The sequence below is a fragment of the Saccostrea echinata genome, unplaced genomic scaffold (genome assembly GCF_033153115.1).
Source record: "Saccostrea echinata isolate AGI-Se365-2 ecotype Australia unplaced genomic scaffold, CSIRO_AGI_Sech_v1 ptg000009l, whole genome shotgun sequence".
Taxonomy (NCBI): Eukaryota; Metazoa; Mollusca; class Bivalvia; order Ostreida; family Ostreidae; genus Saccostrea; species Saccostrea echinata.
In genome coordinates, this window is record NW_026889758.1 from 46,469,711 (window position 1) to 46,486,384 (window position 16,674).

At 32.7% G+C, this 16,674-nt stretch overlaps 3 protein-coding genes across 3 annotated transcripts; 2 read left to right on the forward strand and 1 right to left on the reverse strand.

The window, feature by feature from the left end:
- Window positions 1-7: 7 nt before the first annotated feature.
- LOC133182911 (EF-hand calcium-binding domain-containing protein 11-like) lies at window positions 8-3,275 on the forward strand. Its single transcript, XM_061317763.1, has 6 exons — window positions 8-221; window positions 344-439; window positions 1,498-1,552; window positions 1,684-1,785; window positions 2,142-2,232; window positions 3,046-3,275. The coding sequence occupies exons 1-6, from the start codon at window positions 123-125 to the stop codon at window positions 3,128-3,130; spliced, it is 528 nt and encodes a 175-aa protein (XP_061173747.1). The 5' UTR covers window positions 8-122; the 3' UTR covers window positions 3,131-3,275.
- On the reverse strand, window positions 3,253-7,102 carry LOC133182910 (dynein axonemal assembly factor 10-like). Its single transcript, XM_061317762.1, has 8 exons — window positions 6,851-7,102; window positions 6,141-6,241; window positions 5,923-6,053; window positions 5,690-5,791; window positions 4,517-4,632; window positions 4,270-4,404; window positions 3,992-4,092; window positions 3,253-3,819 (listed from the first exon to the last, which is right to left on the reverse strand). The coding sequence occupies exons 1-8, from the start codon at window positions 7,022-7,024 to the stop codon at window positions 3,612-3,614; spliced, it is 1,068 nt and encodes a 355-aa protein (XP_061173746.1). The 5' UTR covers window positions 7,025-7,102; the 3' UTR covers window positions 3,253-3,611.
- A 296-nt stretch (window positions 7,103-7,398) lies between these two features.
- On the forward strand, window positions 7,399-15,924 carry LOC133183827 (ribosomal RNA processing protein 36 homolog). The gene is made up of 9 exons (XM_061318729.1): window positions 7,399-7,664; window positions 8,272-8,287; window positions 8,546-8,606; window positions 8,814-8,891; window positions 9,690-9,756; window positions 14,530-14,634; window positions 14,808-14,882; window positions 15,103-15,220; window positions 15,577-15,924. Exons 1-9 carry the CDS (start codon window positions 7,428-7,430, stop codon window positions 15,711-15,713), a joined length of 894 nt encoding a protein of 297 aa, XP_061174713.1. The 5' UTR covers window positions 7,399-7,427; the 3' UTR covers window positions 15,714-15,924.
- Window positions 15,925-16,674: the final 750 nt, after the last annotated feature.

Here is a 16,674-nt window from a genome sequence, read left to right on the forward strand (position 1 = left end):
GAGATTGACCAATCACAGTTTACTTCCGCGATAACGGGATCCAAACAAGCCAATGTGACTAGACAAGACTTGCATATAATTTTGTCTTTGAAAATGCCGCGACAACCAATTATACGTCTTGTATGGAAATGAGTGCTTCCACGGGATTCCACCTTGGTTCGTACGGGTATAGTAAAATAAAGAGGACAATAACAAAGGAAGAAAAACATCTACTCTCAGTTGTAAGATATACATATGACATGTCATAGAACATGATTGATTGTAAATATTTGCCTTCAAGGGAAATGATAATCGGTTTTGTAAAATACCCTGTCGGTAGCTTTAAGTGTTATTTACCCTACAGGTTTTCCATGAAGCTGATGAAGGAAACAAAGGATTTCTGACCAGAGAGGATGTCAAGGTGGCAGTAGCTGAACTGTTTGGGTACAAACCTTCCAAGGTAAAATTTACACCAATGCAATTTGACCTCAGTGTAAATGGAAGGCTAAGAAAGATTAGTGCGAATAAACTTTATGAGAGCATTTAATGCTGCTGAGAAATGCATAAAGCTGGTACTGTAATGTGATGAGTTACACTAATGATGCATGTATTTATACATGTATAATAATGACCGTACTGTTATAATTTTGATAAGGTATGCCGAAACAGTAGTAATGGTTTGACACACTTGTATGTGCCAGAGGCAGGTGCACTAAGTGTCAAACCCTGACTACCATTTTGGCATAGTACATCAAAATCATGTAACACTATTATAATTATTATGCTAACCGTTGTTTGTATGTGACAATTTAATAGACGTTAATAGAAATGAAAATTTTCCTGAACATTCTTTAATCAAGCCGTGGAGTGTTATACCAAAAAGTGTTTTCATGTCTCTGAAGTACTAGTTCATTTAACATTGGTTATTTGGTTAATTCGAGTATTTAAAAATTCAGAGAATTTTTCTGTAAGATCTTTGTCAATGATAACAATATTTTGAAATGATATGAAATTAATTAAATATAATTCTTGTTTTGTGTCAAAACTAAGATATAACATTATGTTTATATTCTTAAAATACAAAGGTTTGTTTCTGTGGCACATTGGACTGACATTCTCAGGATCATGAGTTCGATCCCTAGCATGGGCACTGACATATTTTCTCTAGAAAAAGAAGGAGTCATGAGTGCAATATTTCAGCATACTAGTAGTACGCTTACGGCTTACGTTGCATCAGTTCTTTGTATACTATGCAAAAATAGTTTGCAATTCATTATTTAGAAACAAACTTACAGAAAGCACAATAATCCTTATTATTTTAACAATATGACAATTTACTATACAAAAAAAATTTTTAAAGAAGAAAATTATTGAAATTCATTCAGATATTAAATAATGGCTCTTTAATTTTCTAATAAAATGAAAATTCATTGGTATTAGACTTGAATCACCTAGAATTAGCATTTATTGAGATGAGTTACATAATTTTTTTAAACTCTGGACCTGTTTTTATTAAAGTATGAAGTTGATCAAGTCATGAACAACTATGGAAGCACATGCAGTAATGTTATTGGTAAGTACATGAATGTAATAACAACAACTCATATTGAAATGTATACTAATGAAATTAGACATTAAAGAAAAAACAATGTAGGAATCTTTTAATTACTTGTTAATTGATGATTATTCTCATTTTTTACACAGGGCTTTCACTGGAAAACTACATGATTATAATGTCAGACAAAATAGTGTCAGCAGACGAAGATGAAATCATCCGACACACTTTTATGGCCTTTGACACACAATGTAAGAATAGAGTATATGAAAATTCTAGGAATAATATTATTGTACTTTCATCTTATTATGACAGAATTGAAACATAATTCTATGTGATAAACTAGATGGTCTCCAAATATTTTAAAGATAGTATTAATCAAGCCACAATTAGTGAGTTTCATCATAGAGTTATCTCCCTCTAAATGTGCTGAACAATGGTTGGAATTAAAAGGATAATGCAGCCTTTAGTCAAGTGATTGTCTATTGTGTCTTTTTTTTCAGAATTCTGATCATTTTACAAGCAGGAGTTTAAATGATTGCAACATTATTTAAAAGTTGAATACCTAAAAACAGCTTACAGTAATCATATTTTAACTTCTGTTTAGGTAGAGGATTTCTAGGAGTAGAAGATTTACAAAGAGCATTCAGCCAGGTAGCACCACACATTCCAAACCACACAATACAGTCATGTTTCAGGTATATATCCCCACTTCTTTTGTAATACATATTCAATTGTTAAATTGTCTCTTTTTGGGGGCCACATGAAAAAAAAAATCTTGGTATTACTGGGTATACTTATATAAAATAATAGCCCAGGCATATTAGGTACATTCTCATTTCTATAAATAAATTCTACAGTTGATTTCCGTTTTGATACAAACCACAGGTCTGCATTTCAATTTTCTTGCGTATCAATGGATATGATAAACTGTTTGAGAATATAAATTGTCAAAATGCTATGAAATCACTTATTTTCTTGGGCGTTTAATTTTTGTTGTTTTCATCACAGGAAATTGAGACAATCTTAGCAAAATCGGGTATATACCCGATTTTGCTAAGATTGTCTCAAGTCCCTATGGTTTTCATAGTATGAAGGGACTCACAAATTCATGTTCTCCACCAAATGTTCAAACTTTTAACTACAGAACTATGTTCTTCAGTCATGAAATCAAATCCCCACAAACCAATATATTTTTTTTCTTAAACCACAAAAATTGGACCCCATGAAAATAAGTGGTTTTACAGTAGCTTTTACAATATCAACTGGAGGCAAATAAGTGGTTTTACAGTAGCTTTTACAATATCAACTGGAGGCAATGTAAGTTTGAGTTAATGGTTATATTAATTTTAAAAGTTCTTAAGCACCCTAAGTCTCACAGGCCTAGGTTTGCATATAATTTTTTCCTAATCTTAAAACGAACATTATTCATTTCACATGCAAACCAGTATGATTTACAACAAAATATAATCATTTTGTCTGTCAATGAAAGTTTTTATTCCTATTTACAGAGAGCTTGACCGTGATGGAGATGGCCGTATAAGTTATAAAGACTTTGACTTTATGATGAAATATGACACAAAATCTCATATCTGAGATGTAAAATATAAAACAAATTCTAGTGCGTGTATAACACTAGAATGCAGTGTTTTTTCAAAAGTGAATTTACAATATCTAAAAGAAGTGCTAGTTTTATATCGATGATTTATTTATTCATTGCAGATCTAATAATAAATAAATATCTCCAACCAATTCCACTTAGATTTATCTTTAACATGGATATACATTGAATTGGATGTAAAAAATATATTATGTAATATCAAATGTCCAAGTTACACATTGTTTTGTTACTTCAGAACATAAACAATGATGAAAAGATGACATTTCTTATTCCCATATATGTAGAGAGATTGCTGAAGGAATTGCAAAGGAATTTTTGCTCACAAGTCACAAACCAGCTCAATTTTTCATTAGTAATTGGATGAGATGTTTTCTCTTTTCATGACATTCTCAAGTTGCACCACAGCAGAACACATCTGGGTTGATGATAAGTGAAAATTTCTTCTAAATTCACAGATCAGATCCTGTTTAATTTTGTCACAATGAGAACTCTAACAGTCTGGTCAAAAGCTGTACACACACACAGCCCCTCCTTGTCTGGGCTCCAATCAAAGGAGCTTATGGGCTGAGTGGACAATGTGACATTCTGTAACAGACTGAGGGTACCAGCTACACCCATTTCCTGTTTATTCTCATCCTGTTTAACTCTCTGTGAGGGATAGTTACTAAAATGAAAGATTAATGGTAAATTCAACAAAAATTACTGGTAAATTCAACATTTTCAATAGAAAACAGAATTCCCTCTCTTTGCACTTTGCACAAAGACTGGTCAGTGATAATGAAAAGATCATAAATTGTACACACACAAGTCAGTGTACTTTTTAAGTGACAACTTACTATTTCCAGAGGCACAGTGAACCATTTCCTCCCATTGTCATGAAAACATCCCTATTCTGGGGTAAATGGCGGGCTCCCCAAACTGTAGTTGCTTTGTGGGCCTGTGATACAAAAATGAAAAATTTTATCATTTAAAAACTGAAAATAGCTTTAGTTGAGTTGAACAAATATACCGGTATACAGCAACAAATCTTAAAAAAAAAAAAACAAACAAAAAAACAACAACAACAACAACAACAACTGATGCCTCAATTTATTCGACATTACTATGGCCATACCTTTTCAGAAACTGAAGCAAATCCTTTTGTGGGATGTTGAGTTCTCATGTCAAAACAATGGAATTTTGCTTCTAGTGATGTAGCAACTAGTTTATTCATACTGATGTCTTTTCTGTCAAATTCCAATCCACACACCTACACAAGGAAAATAAAATTAATTTATGTCACTACACTAATTTTCAATGAATAGTAAAAATAATCTTTGTAAAGATCTCACAATTTTCTCTATAAATATAAAATGACTTACTCCATTCTTAATGTTGGTTTCCCATCGTAGAGACATACTTCTCAGATCAAACAATTTAATATCGCCATTGTCATAACCAGCAGCTACACATCTATCGTGTTTGTTGAAGGCATGACCTACAAAGATGAACAGAAGGCCTATGAGCCACAATGCTCACCTGAGTCATTATGGTCCTGCTATTCTTTTTCCTTAGGTACATGTATATTCCTATGTAAAACATTGATCAAATATTGTGGCCTCCTCCTTCCCTAGGGTAGGGGGTGTCAAATTTGAACAAATTTGAATCTATACTACCTGAGGATGCTTCCATATAAAAAATGACTAATCATGTTTTTGCTGTTCTTCAGAAAAAGTTTTTTCCTATGTATTCCTATTTAAAACTTTGATGATAACCCATTGTTGCCCCACACTACCCCCTGGGGGTCCTGATTAGAACAAATTTAAATCTACAATACCTGAGAATGATTCCATATAAATATGATTAAACATTACTCTGCTATTTTTGAGAAGAAAGATTTTTATTTTTCCTGTATATTCATATACCCATTGTGGCTCCACCTTATCTCCCTACCCCCGGGGGTGGTAATTTGAACAGATTTGAATTTACACTACTTGAGGATGCTCCCATATAAATATGACTGAGCATGACTTTGCAGTTCTTGAGAAGATTTTGAAAGTTTTTCCCTATATATTCCTATGTAAAACTTTGATGGCCCATTGTGGCCCAACCCTACCCCTGGTGGTCATGATTTGAACAAATTGAAACTACATTATGTAATGAAGCTTTCACATAAGTTTCAACTTTGATGGCCCAGTGGTTCTTAAGAGTTTTCAGGATGTCAGTAAATTTTTACTAATTCTCAATTATCTCCTCTTGAAAGAGGGTGTGACCCTTCAAACTTGAATCCCCTTCACCAAGGGATGCTTTGTGGCAAGTTTGGTTGACTTTGGCCCACTGGTTCTTGAGAAGATGAAATGTGAAAAGTTTACAGATGGACAATGGACAAAATGTGATCAGAAAAGCTCACTTGAGCTTTCAGCTCAGGTGAGCTAAAAATATATCTGAGAAGAAGATAGTTAAATTCTTGTCAGACATACAGCAGTAAAATGAATGTATTACGTGAATAAAATACATAAATGAGCTTTCTCTTCAACTTTTCCAATATGACTAACCAAATGCTACAGCCCAACAGTCCCGCTTGGTTTCTCCTTCACTTGGCTCCATTGTGGCAACAGGGTCATTCTTTTGACGAGGGTCCCATACCTTCACTGCCCCTAAAAAATTAAACACAGAGTTAATGTCACACTGACTTTCCTATTTTCCTTTCATTAAAAAAATATTCAGATCTGATTTCACTTTTGATAACAGATACAAAGTCCAAACTGTTTTTTGAAGATGATTTTACCATCTCTACTTCCTGTGACGATTTCTGGAGCACCTTCTCCAATTCCAAGGCCCCCAACTCCATCAATACAGTTTATGATTTCTTTGTGGCCTTTCACTGAATACACTGGTAGCTCTGGTGTCTCCAGGTTCCTTTAAATCATATATAATGTTATACAGTAAAAGGCTAACAATCTGCTATAAAAAGTTTGATTTCAAATCAAAGTAAAAATGTTTTACCATATTTGCATTTTGCCCTCAAAATCTCCAGTGGCAAGATATCTTTGCTGCATACTAGATGCACCAAATGTCCCACATTTCAGTGCCTTTGATTTCTCTATCTTTGAAAAAATAATCTTTAAAGTTTTAGTACAGTCTTTTTTAGTCGACAATGGACAGATTGGGGATATAAATAGTACATGTTGTTCATTTAGTGTGCTCTCTATAACTTAACAAGAGGCCCATGGGCCACAACACTCACAAAACATGTAGTTGTTTATGAGTATCATAGGTATTTTTAACTGAATAAGAATTTCTTTTTTTTTTCATCCATCTGTATTCTAAAATGAAAACACCTGTGTTTGTTGAAATAACTTCAAAGGAAAGCCTTTTCAATAACAAAATAAATTTTACAAAGTGATTTGGACCTGGTTATGTTCCAGAGTCTATAACCAAAGTCTGTATATATGTATAGATGTGCAGAACTAGACGTTCATCAAAAAACATCAAAAATCTATAAAAAAAAAAAAAAAAGGATTTACAGAGATAAATTTGTTTTATTATTTTTGCAAAGCATAGTTTACTTTATTACAATGCCAGTCCATTCTATTATCTTACAGTTAAAAAAGGATATTGAAATTATGTTCACAAAATTATTATTTGAAGGAAAAAGAAAATGGTTGATGAGGAAATTAATCTGAAAACAATATACTAAAAAGCTTTTTTTTTACCTCTTTTACGCAATTTAGTTGTCCATGTGACAACTCATAAATTTGTAAAGCACCGGTTCCCCTAGCATAATTACCCAACACAACAAACTTTGCACTACAGGGTATCCATTTGGTATCAAACAGTGTATAATCCAAAGACTTTTCTATATGGGCAATTATCTGTGGTTTGTCCATTTTTCTTCAAATAATTTTTAGCTTAACAACGTGAATAAACAAGCAACGAGATGCTTCTGGAACATGGCCGGAAGTTAACACTCTTTTTACTTTTTAAAATAGGAGAGTGAAAAAACAAGGGAGTTAAAAGGTTAAATGTCTTTTTTTCATTTTCCGGACGTTTATGGGTTCTTTTAAATCTCTAAACAAAGAAATATCATTTTATCACTATATTACTTTGAACATAATCGTCGTCTTAACCGTAAAGATAAAAGATAAAAAGTGATATTGAGAATTATATGGCGCAGAGTTTTCCGGATTCCTTATTAACTAAAATTAGTTTCCCACATCAATATCCTGTTTTGACTTTTCAAGGGAAAACAAACACACGCTTTTTTGGCTATCACTTCTGTCACGTTTTGAAATGGAAAAGGGTAATCTTTTGCCGGAATTTCACGAGAAAAGAGTACATAATAAAAAACAATGCAAAAAGAGGAAATTAAGAAGTAAAGATCACGAAAAGGTAAAGAAAACAAAATTACAAAAATCTGCAGAGTTGGGGGAGGAATTCTTGGAGAAAACTGAAGAATCACTGTCAGAGGATAATATACAAAGTGGAACAAACGGGACAGACAGTGAGGAAGAAGAGGCAGATGAGTTTGTGAGTAATGTTCAAATTTCAACATTGGATAACAAATTCTCTAGAATACATAGCATTTTAGTCTGAGAATTTCCAAAATGCCCATTTATTATTAATTTTATTTAGCATTCATTCTCACAAGTTTCTTTTCTTAGGATAGAGAGTCTTTAATCAGAGACATAAAACACATGTTTTATGTCTTTGCTGTATAAACAAACTAAATTAACCATCATCACCTCGTGGCCATCTTTTCTGTTTTTGTGACCTTCACCTGTGCACCCAGATCCCAATATTTTTAAAATTTGCCTCACAGCCAATTTTTTCAAATGGTCATTTGGACTGCCTTTTTCTTGAAAGTTATCAGTCCAGACAAATTTTTACCGCCCTTGCTAGCAAGACCGATTCTTTTTAACAAGTCTGCTTATGAACTTAAAAATGGAATATGTAAACATATGCAATTTTCGGACTTTACAACAAAAAAAGGGTCAGTGCATAAATTAGGTTCAGTTTGGTAATCGAAAACAAACATGTATTTTTTTTTTCATAAGCCTTATTGTGATATCTTTACATACACTATTGCATAAAATAAATCTTATTTTAAAATTTCATATATTTGATATTTTAACAGGCTGCAATCAAGAAAGGTGAGCTCTTTTAATTTAATGTTAAACTAGTAATAATTTTAAACAGCTGCATTTAAATTCATGAAGTGCAGATATTACATTTCTTGGGGAACCATATTCTTATGGTTTGTAAGCAGTAGTATTATATCTCTTCTGATTTTCTGATGTATTTTTGAAATGTAGTAATAAAGATCTACACATAAAAAAAAAAAAAAAAAAAAAAAAACCACTGCATGATAACACATATCTAAGCCCTCTGTAACTTTATTCATGTTCCAGAGCTGTCAAGCTTGTCCTTTGAAGAATTGAAGAAATTAAAGGAAAAATTAGGACTCAAAGTGTGAGTTTATTTTTTATGATTTTGAACACAGATTATAACTCACGGTTGTAACTGAGGTTTGGAAATCACTTCAGTTCTCTTGTGTCTATTATCATAAATGTTGACCAAGTAAATAAGGCAAATGAAAATCTTGCATATGTGTACAGATTTTGATACTTAGTAATTATTTCGTGTATATCACAACTTTTAAATGTATCTTCTACACAGATTTAATCGAGTTTTACATGGAGACAGGGGTGGAGAAACAACTGAAAAGAAGGTGTTTAAAAGAGCAAACAAAAATAGGTATGTAAAGCAAAAAGAAAACATCTATAGTTTTTCAGGCACCACTACATTGGGTCAAACACAGCTGAACTGAACAGTTTTATTCACCAAAAAAGATAATAAAAGTTAATCCCCTTTTCATCCATATATTTAGAAAAAAACATATTTCTATTAGATATGCAATAAATTGCTTGTTATTACACTTTGTTCTCAAGAAGCTCATAAAAAGTTTTTAATAAGTTTCTTGAGTATCAATTAATACAAGAGATTCACATGTTATCATCATTTGTTTGAAAAAGGAGTCATAACTTTTGCATTAAAAAAACTGCCTTTCACATTTAATTTTGAAATTTTTGGCCTGAGAAACTTAAGATTTATTTTTGGACTCACCCAAGGATCTTTCATGTTAATTTGTTATTTCTATGTAAAAAATAATATGGAGGGAAAAAAAGATAGTTACTTTATAAAGTAAGAATTCATTCATAAAGAACATGAAAACTTAATATTAAACACTTGGCTATTGTAAAGTACAGTTTATTCCCTGAGAAAAATAAACCAGTTTTGTTAAAGAAATGTTTTAAATTGAATTTTGGCTGTTCATTGTTTGCAAAGTCAAATTTTGTTGTATTGAAAGTTAAATTATAGAATAATGGTCTTGAAACCAAAAAAATATTGATTTTGTGAAACATTTTTACCAAGTATATGATAAAAGTAACATTTTGTGAAGAAAAAAAAACTTTATTAGATGATATGAATGTTTCCATTTGACAATAGTCAAGTTGTATAATACTGAATTATTAAAATTCCTATTAATTTAAGACCAATGGAAATCACATCAAAGAGACCTGTTCCACGGTTTAAGACCACAGTTCCTGTAAAGAAAAAGGTAAGATTCTCATTTTAGACAGATTGTCTCTCTTTCTGTTTACATGCACATATATAGCTTGTACAAAATGTTATCAGATTTGTAAATGTTGTGAACTGTCTGTAAAAAAGGAAATTCAAAACAGCTTTGACCACCCCCCCCCTCCCTTTTCCCACCCGGGCCCAAGAGTTATAATGTACATTGTACATGTATGTATTATGTCTAAGAAATAAGTGTCTTGTCATGACAAAATACTGTCCCATTAGACAAGTGTTATATAAGCTCAAATCCTATGTGTTTCATTTTAGCATACAATTTACAATTCAGATGTTTTCTTTCTTCTTTACAAATGGTTTGAGTTATCTTTCTTGCAAGGTTCAGGGATATGTTGTAGTGTTGAGTTTAAAAGCAATGCATCCCTCTATCTATATATATGCTAAATTTGATTTTTTTATGCCCCCGTAATCGAAGATTCGGGGGCATATAGTTTTTGCCCTGTCCATCCGCTGTCTGTCTCTCTATCTGTCTGTCTGTCTGTTTCTCTGCAAAAACTTTAACCTTGCCCATAACTTTTGATTGGTTGAAGATATGGCTTTCATATTTCACATGTGTATTCCTTGTGACAAGACCTCTCTTTTGGGAACCATCATATTTGACCTTGACCTTGGAGTTTGACCCACTTTTGCAAAATTTTATGAGACTTTACCCTTGGCCATAACTTTTGAACACTTGGAGCTTGGGCTTTCAAACTTCACAAGTGTATTTCTTGTGAGAAGGCTTTTCTTTGGATACCAACTTCTTTGACCCTTTGACCTTGACCTTGGAGTTTGACCTATTGTTGAAAAAATTTAACCTTGGCCATAACTTTTGAACAGTTTGAGCTAGGTCTTTCATTGTTCGCATGTATACTCCTTGTCACAGGACCTTTCTTTGCATACCAACAACTTTGACCTTTTGACCTTGACCTTTGAGTTTGACCTACTTCAATTTTGAAAAATTTTAACCTTGACCATAACTTTTGAACAGTTAGTGCTAGGGTTTTCATACTTCACATATGCATTCCTTCCTTTAGGTACCAACAACTCTGACCCTTTAACCTTGATCTTGAAGTTTGACCTACTTTTGAAAAACTTTAATCTTGGCCATAACTTTTGAACAGTTGTGTTAGGGCTTTCATACTTCACATGTATATTCCTTGTGACAAGACCTTCCTTTGGATACCAACAATTTTGGCATTTACCTTGACCTTGGAATTTGACCTACTTTTAAAAATTTTTAACATTGGCCATAACATTTGAACGTTTGGTTCTAGAGCTTTCACAATCATGTGTATCACTTGTGAAAAGAACTTCCCTTGGGCACCATTTGACCTTGATCTTGCCGTTTCACTTACTTTGGAAAAACTTTAACCTTCGTCATTTCTTTTCAACGGTTTGTACTAGGGCTTTCATATTTCACAGGTATATTCCTCAAGATAAGACCATTCTTTGGGTACCAACATTTTTGATTTCTTGACCTGGAGTTTGACGTGCATTTAAGAAACTGTAACCTTCGCCATAAACTGCCATACAGGGGCATCAGTGTTTCACAAACACATCTTGTTTTTTTTTTTTTGAGTTTTTTCTGAGTTCTTCTTTAGGTAAAAGGGATAAGAAATAGAGTAGTAAAGATAAAATGTGAGCTAGACTTTTGAAGACACCCCTCCCCCTCTTTGTATCATACTGAACAAGGAAAGAAAAAATATCTACTAGCAGAGATTTTTTTTAAAAAAAATTTCTCACTTTTTTTAAAGTAATTTTGAAGAGTTATGTGAATATGTGTCTTTATATAAATGAGTGTCTAGATTTAAGTTACAGCAGTTTCAGTTTGCAATTTTATTTTCTAATAAATCTTGTTTTACCATTATTTTTCATGCATCAGCATTAAGTTATTTCAGCATATAGATATAGGTATCTCAAGCTTTGATATCTTGATTACCATGGAAATGTCAAAGTGAGTTGTTTAGCTTGCCTGAGCCAAAGATTCAAGTGAACTTTTCTGATCGCAATTTGTTCATGTCTGTTGTTGTCATTGTTGTTATAAACTTTTCACAATTTCAGCTTCTTCTCCAAAACCACTGGGTCAATTCAAACCAAACTTGCCACTAAGCACAAAACATCCTTGGGTAAAGGGGATTCAAGTTTGTTCAAATGAAGGACCACACCCTCTTCAAAGGAAGATAATCAAAGTGAAATTCAAGTCTGTTCAAATTGTGACCCCCTGGGGTAGGATGGGGCCTCATTAGAAGATCAAAGTTTTACATTTTGTATATATAGGAAGAAATCTTTTAAAGGTATTAATAAAAAAGCATCCTCAAATAGTGTAGATTCAAGTTTGTTCAAATCATGGCCCCTGAGGGTAGGGTGGGGCCACATTAGGCAACCAAAGTTTAAGAAAGGAAAAGATAGAAAAAATCTTTAAAAACCATGATTACCAGTAGTCATATTAATATGGAAGCATCCTCATGTAGTGTAGATTCAAATCATGACCCCCAGGGGTAGTATGGAGCCACTATAGGAGATCAAAGTTAAACATGGGAGTATATCGGAAAAATCTTCCTCTAATTGACAAAAAAGCAATCATTACCCATATTGATAAGGATGTATCCTCAGATAGTTTAAGGTTTGTTCAGATCAGGGCCTCTGGGAATAGATTGAGACTACAATAGGGTATCAGAGTTTTACAAAGGAATATGTAAGGCCATCATTAAAAATATCTTTGTTTCCCCTAACCCGACCTTAAAATTTCAAGTTGAGTAGGTAGGTAGGTAAATAATTTTTTTTTTCTGACAGCAGTTTTGAAAATACATTCTGAAAATTGAATAATATCTCTATAAATAAGAAAGAACAAAAGAAACCGATTTTTAAACCGAATATCAAACAAATGAAATTTAAAAGCAACATGTATGGTAAATTAATTCACATATATTAATATTCATTTGAACTTGAAATATCTCAGGCCAGCATAAATTTATTGAAATTGATTTTTTACAAAAAGACAAGATTCGCAAATACTCAACCATCAGCCCTCCGAGTATATTTTTATCAAACCTACTATCATCTTCGAGTGCCTACACAGATAAAATGTCAAGGACCTTGCGTGGCGCAGTAATTCTAGTGTTTCGTGTTGGAGTCACGACGTAATTCAGAAGCTTATTCTAAGTAACAGGTCCCGACGTGGGACGTGGAGACTGGTCAGTCGAATGAGACCGTAAAAAACGTAGGGCCATGTAGTGTCACAGTATACATGTACATGTAGATGTTGGCACAAAAAAGATCCCTTACTGATGCTTTATGATCAATGGCCATAAGTGCCGAGAAAAAGTCTAAATTAGGAGCCCTCTACCAGGCAGATGTTCAGCAATTTTTAAAGGTATTTTAAAGCAAAGAAACAACCTATTTTCAAGGGCCCAACTAAAGAAAAGAAAAATACACTGGACGTCTCAGGAAGCCGTACCATAAGCCAAATTTAAAGATTTCAACACTATTTGAAAAGTGAATTCCTGTATAAACAATATTTAATTCAACCAAACCATATCTAAAATGATTAAAGTTTCATTTATCTAATGTTTTAGTCACGAAGTTTACCCCATAAATAAAAGGAATGAAGAAAGGACATCCGAACTATATTTATCAAGATGAAATAATTATACTAAGATATATTTACAACTTCTATGGTCCTATATAGTAAAAATAGAATCATACATGAAGTGTTTTTTTTTGAGATCGAAACGAATGAAATGCAGTGAAATTTATTGATATGCATACACAAAGTGGGCCCGTCATCTGCTCATGAGGCAGGCTTTGTCATGCTTACTACGTACGTTAATTTTAGAAGACACATTTGTAAATGCCATCTTAACACTCCTTAGTCATGGTATATTTAATTCACGAAATGTTTCAAGAGTGTAGGATTCTAGTTAAAGATGTATATTAAGATTGATACTTCGCCGTTGTTTTATAACACTAAATAATCCTCTGTGGCCACATGTTGTGGGCGCCAACTGAGAGTAAAACAAAAGCCGCTGTTTAAAAGCGAATTTTGATGAAATTGTATTTTATAAAGTTGATAAACAATAAAAATAAATATTTGAATAATCTTGTTAAAAAAACTTCTCAGTCGGCACAATTTAAGTGGGTCGGTCGCGTTAGGGGAAACAAACCTATTTTTTATTTTGGCCTAAGAAGAAATCTTTTCAAAAGCAGCAAGATTACAGTAAATTATTTCATAAGCAAAACATTCCTAAGTTGTGTGGATACTTTTTTTTTTTTTAATTATGAACCCTGTTGTTAGAGTTGGGCTAAAATAAGATATCCAAGTTCTACATAATGCCTATTTATAGGGAAAAATCTCCAGAACAGCAGGGCCATGTAAGTCATATTGATGCATCCCAATGTTGTGTAGATTCAACTTTGAATAAATCTTAGCCTCTTTGGTTTACAATATGGAGACAAAATTTTTATGAACATAAAGATGGAAATTAAAAAAAATCTGGTGATGAAGAACAGCAGGGCCATAGTGACTCAGGGGAGCATTGTGACCCATGGGCCTCTTGTTCTTTATGTATTTAAACCTCAGTATCTTGAATCCTCACTTCCTCAGACTTGTCAAAATTTTATCAGACCCATAGAGTTCAAGATCATGATGCTTGACTGTATTACCATTTAAAAAAAAAACACATGTACATGTATATGTGTACTTGTATGTATCTGCATTAGGTATTCAATCTTCAGAAATTTCATGTATTGTATATAGGTTACAAGAGACCCAAGATTTGACGATCTCTCTGGCCAGTTTAATGAAGAACTCTTCAGTAGAAGTTATGGATTTCTCGATGATATTAAACACAGAGAAAGAGAGGTAATTCATTCTGATAGCAATTAAATGCGTATGACTGAAGTTAATGGAGACAGCTCTCATTGCAATTTATTTTAATTTTGATTGTTCAGTTTGCTATTTTGTTTTTTCCTATAAGCTAGTTGATAGACATTATATTTTGTGATTTTATCTTTAATGTTTTAAATTCTTTATAGAAAGTTCAGAAAGCACTTGGAAAAGAAAAGGATCCTGACAAGAAAAAAGAACTACAGTTCTTGTTAAACAGAATGGTAAGACCTAAGATCCCCCCCCCCCATTTAGCATGCCATTGCATATTTTGATTATCATACTGTAAAACACATCAACGTCAATTATAATTGGAATTAAACAAGATAGGACAAGGAAATTCATCCCAATCTGATTCATCTACCTAAATACCATCTTTGTATTTCTATGATATTTTCTATGATACATTTAAAGGCTGAATAATTTGTGTATTGTAATTCACAGAAACAACAAGAGCTCACAGCCAGCAGAAAAGATCAACAGAAAACAATAGAAAAAGACTGGAAAAAGAAAGAACAGACTCGAGTCAAGGCAGGCAAAACCCCATTCTACCTGAAGAAGTGTAAGTCATTTTATAATTATCATTTTTATATATAAATACTATATTACAGATAAGTTCTATGACTGGAAATATATGGAATTTATATCTTTAAAAAACATTCAAATGTTGACTTATTTTATTTTCTGCAATTCCATGTTAATGATTATTCTAAAAACTAGCATTTTGAGTGTTTTGCATTACCGGTAATATTTTAATGCAAATTAAGCTACAATTTTCAAAAAATTATACAATCTTAGACGTTTTTTTTTAAGAGATCAGAATTTATAAAACCAGAGTATGCACAGAAAGTATATAATCATGTATGATTTATTACTGTTATTTTTACATATGTAATCATTATTCTATTGTTTCTGTAGCTGAGAAAAGAAAATTGGAGTTGGCTGAAAAGTACAAGGAACTGCAGAAATCGGGAAAAGTAGAGAAATATCTTGGAAAGAAGAGAAAAAAGACTGCCCAGAAAGAGAAGAAAAAGTTACCTGTTCAAGCACATTAATAAAAGTTGTTATATTTTTGTTACTCTAGTGTTTCAAGTGTCTTTTTCTGAAAAGAAGTGCTCAAAATATGTCTTGCAAATCTCTCTTGAACTGAGCTCCAGGGAAACTTCTGAATATGTTACTGTCGTCTGTTGTATGAAGTTAATAGTTGAAATAGATGACTGCTTCTTTCAGGACTAATTTAGAAGAATAAATTAGTGTATTGCATGACTCACCTCTTAAATTGATGGAGTCTGGACTGGGAACTTAAAAAAGATATATCACTTGGTTCCAATCAGTTTATGTATACATTTATACATGTTCAATAAGTTGTATCAATGAACTCATACGCAAAGCTCTTTGTGACCCAAAAATAACTGGAGAAATGAAGATGGAAGACTAGTGAGATGCTGGATGAATGAAAAGGTACAGGAATGATGAGATGTAGGACTGGTGATATGCTAGAGAAATGAAAAGATTGAGGACTTTTGAGATGCGAGAGAAATGAACAGATATTTTAAAGTCAAGGGGAATGAAGACCACATTGCTGTAAGCATCAATTCAGTATAAGCATGTTCGCTATGAGCTTGTTCTGTAATTATGCAAAATGTAATAAAAGATGATTATTAAGTTTTTAGCTCTACTGGTCAGAGACCAGAAGAGCTTATGCGATAGTAAGGTGTCAGTCGTCCGTCCGTCTGGCTGTCTGTATGTCCATCCGTCTGTAAACATTTTTTCAAAATGCTACTCCTCCTACAGTTTTGATCTGATTTCATTATAACTTGGCACACAAGTAGACTATACTAAGATACATTATTCTGTATGTTGGTTTTTAATTTCAATGAACGGTGTTGCAATGGTTACTAAAAATAGAAATTTCTGTGAAAAACATTCAAAACGCTACTCCTCCTACAGTTTTGATCTCTTTTCAATATTACTTGGCACACAAGTAGACTACACAAAGATACATAATTCTTTGTA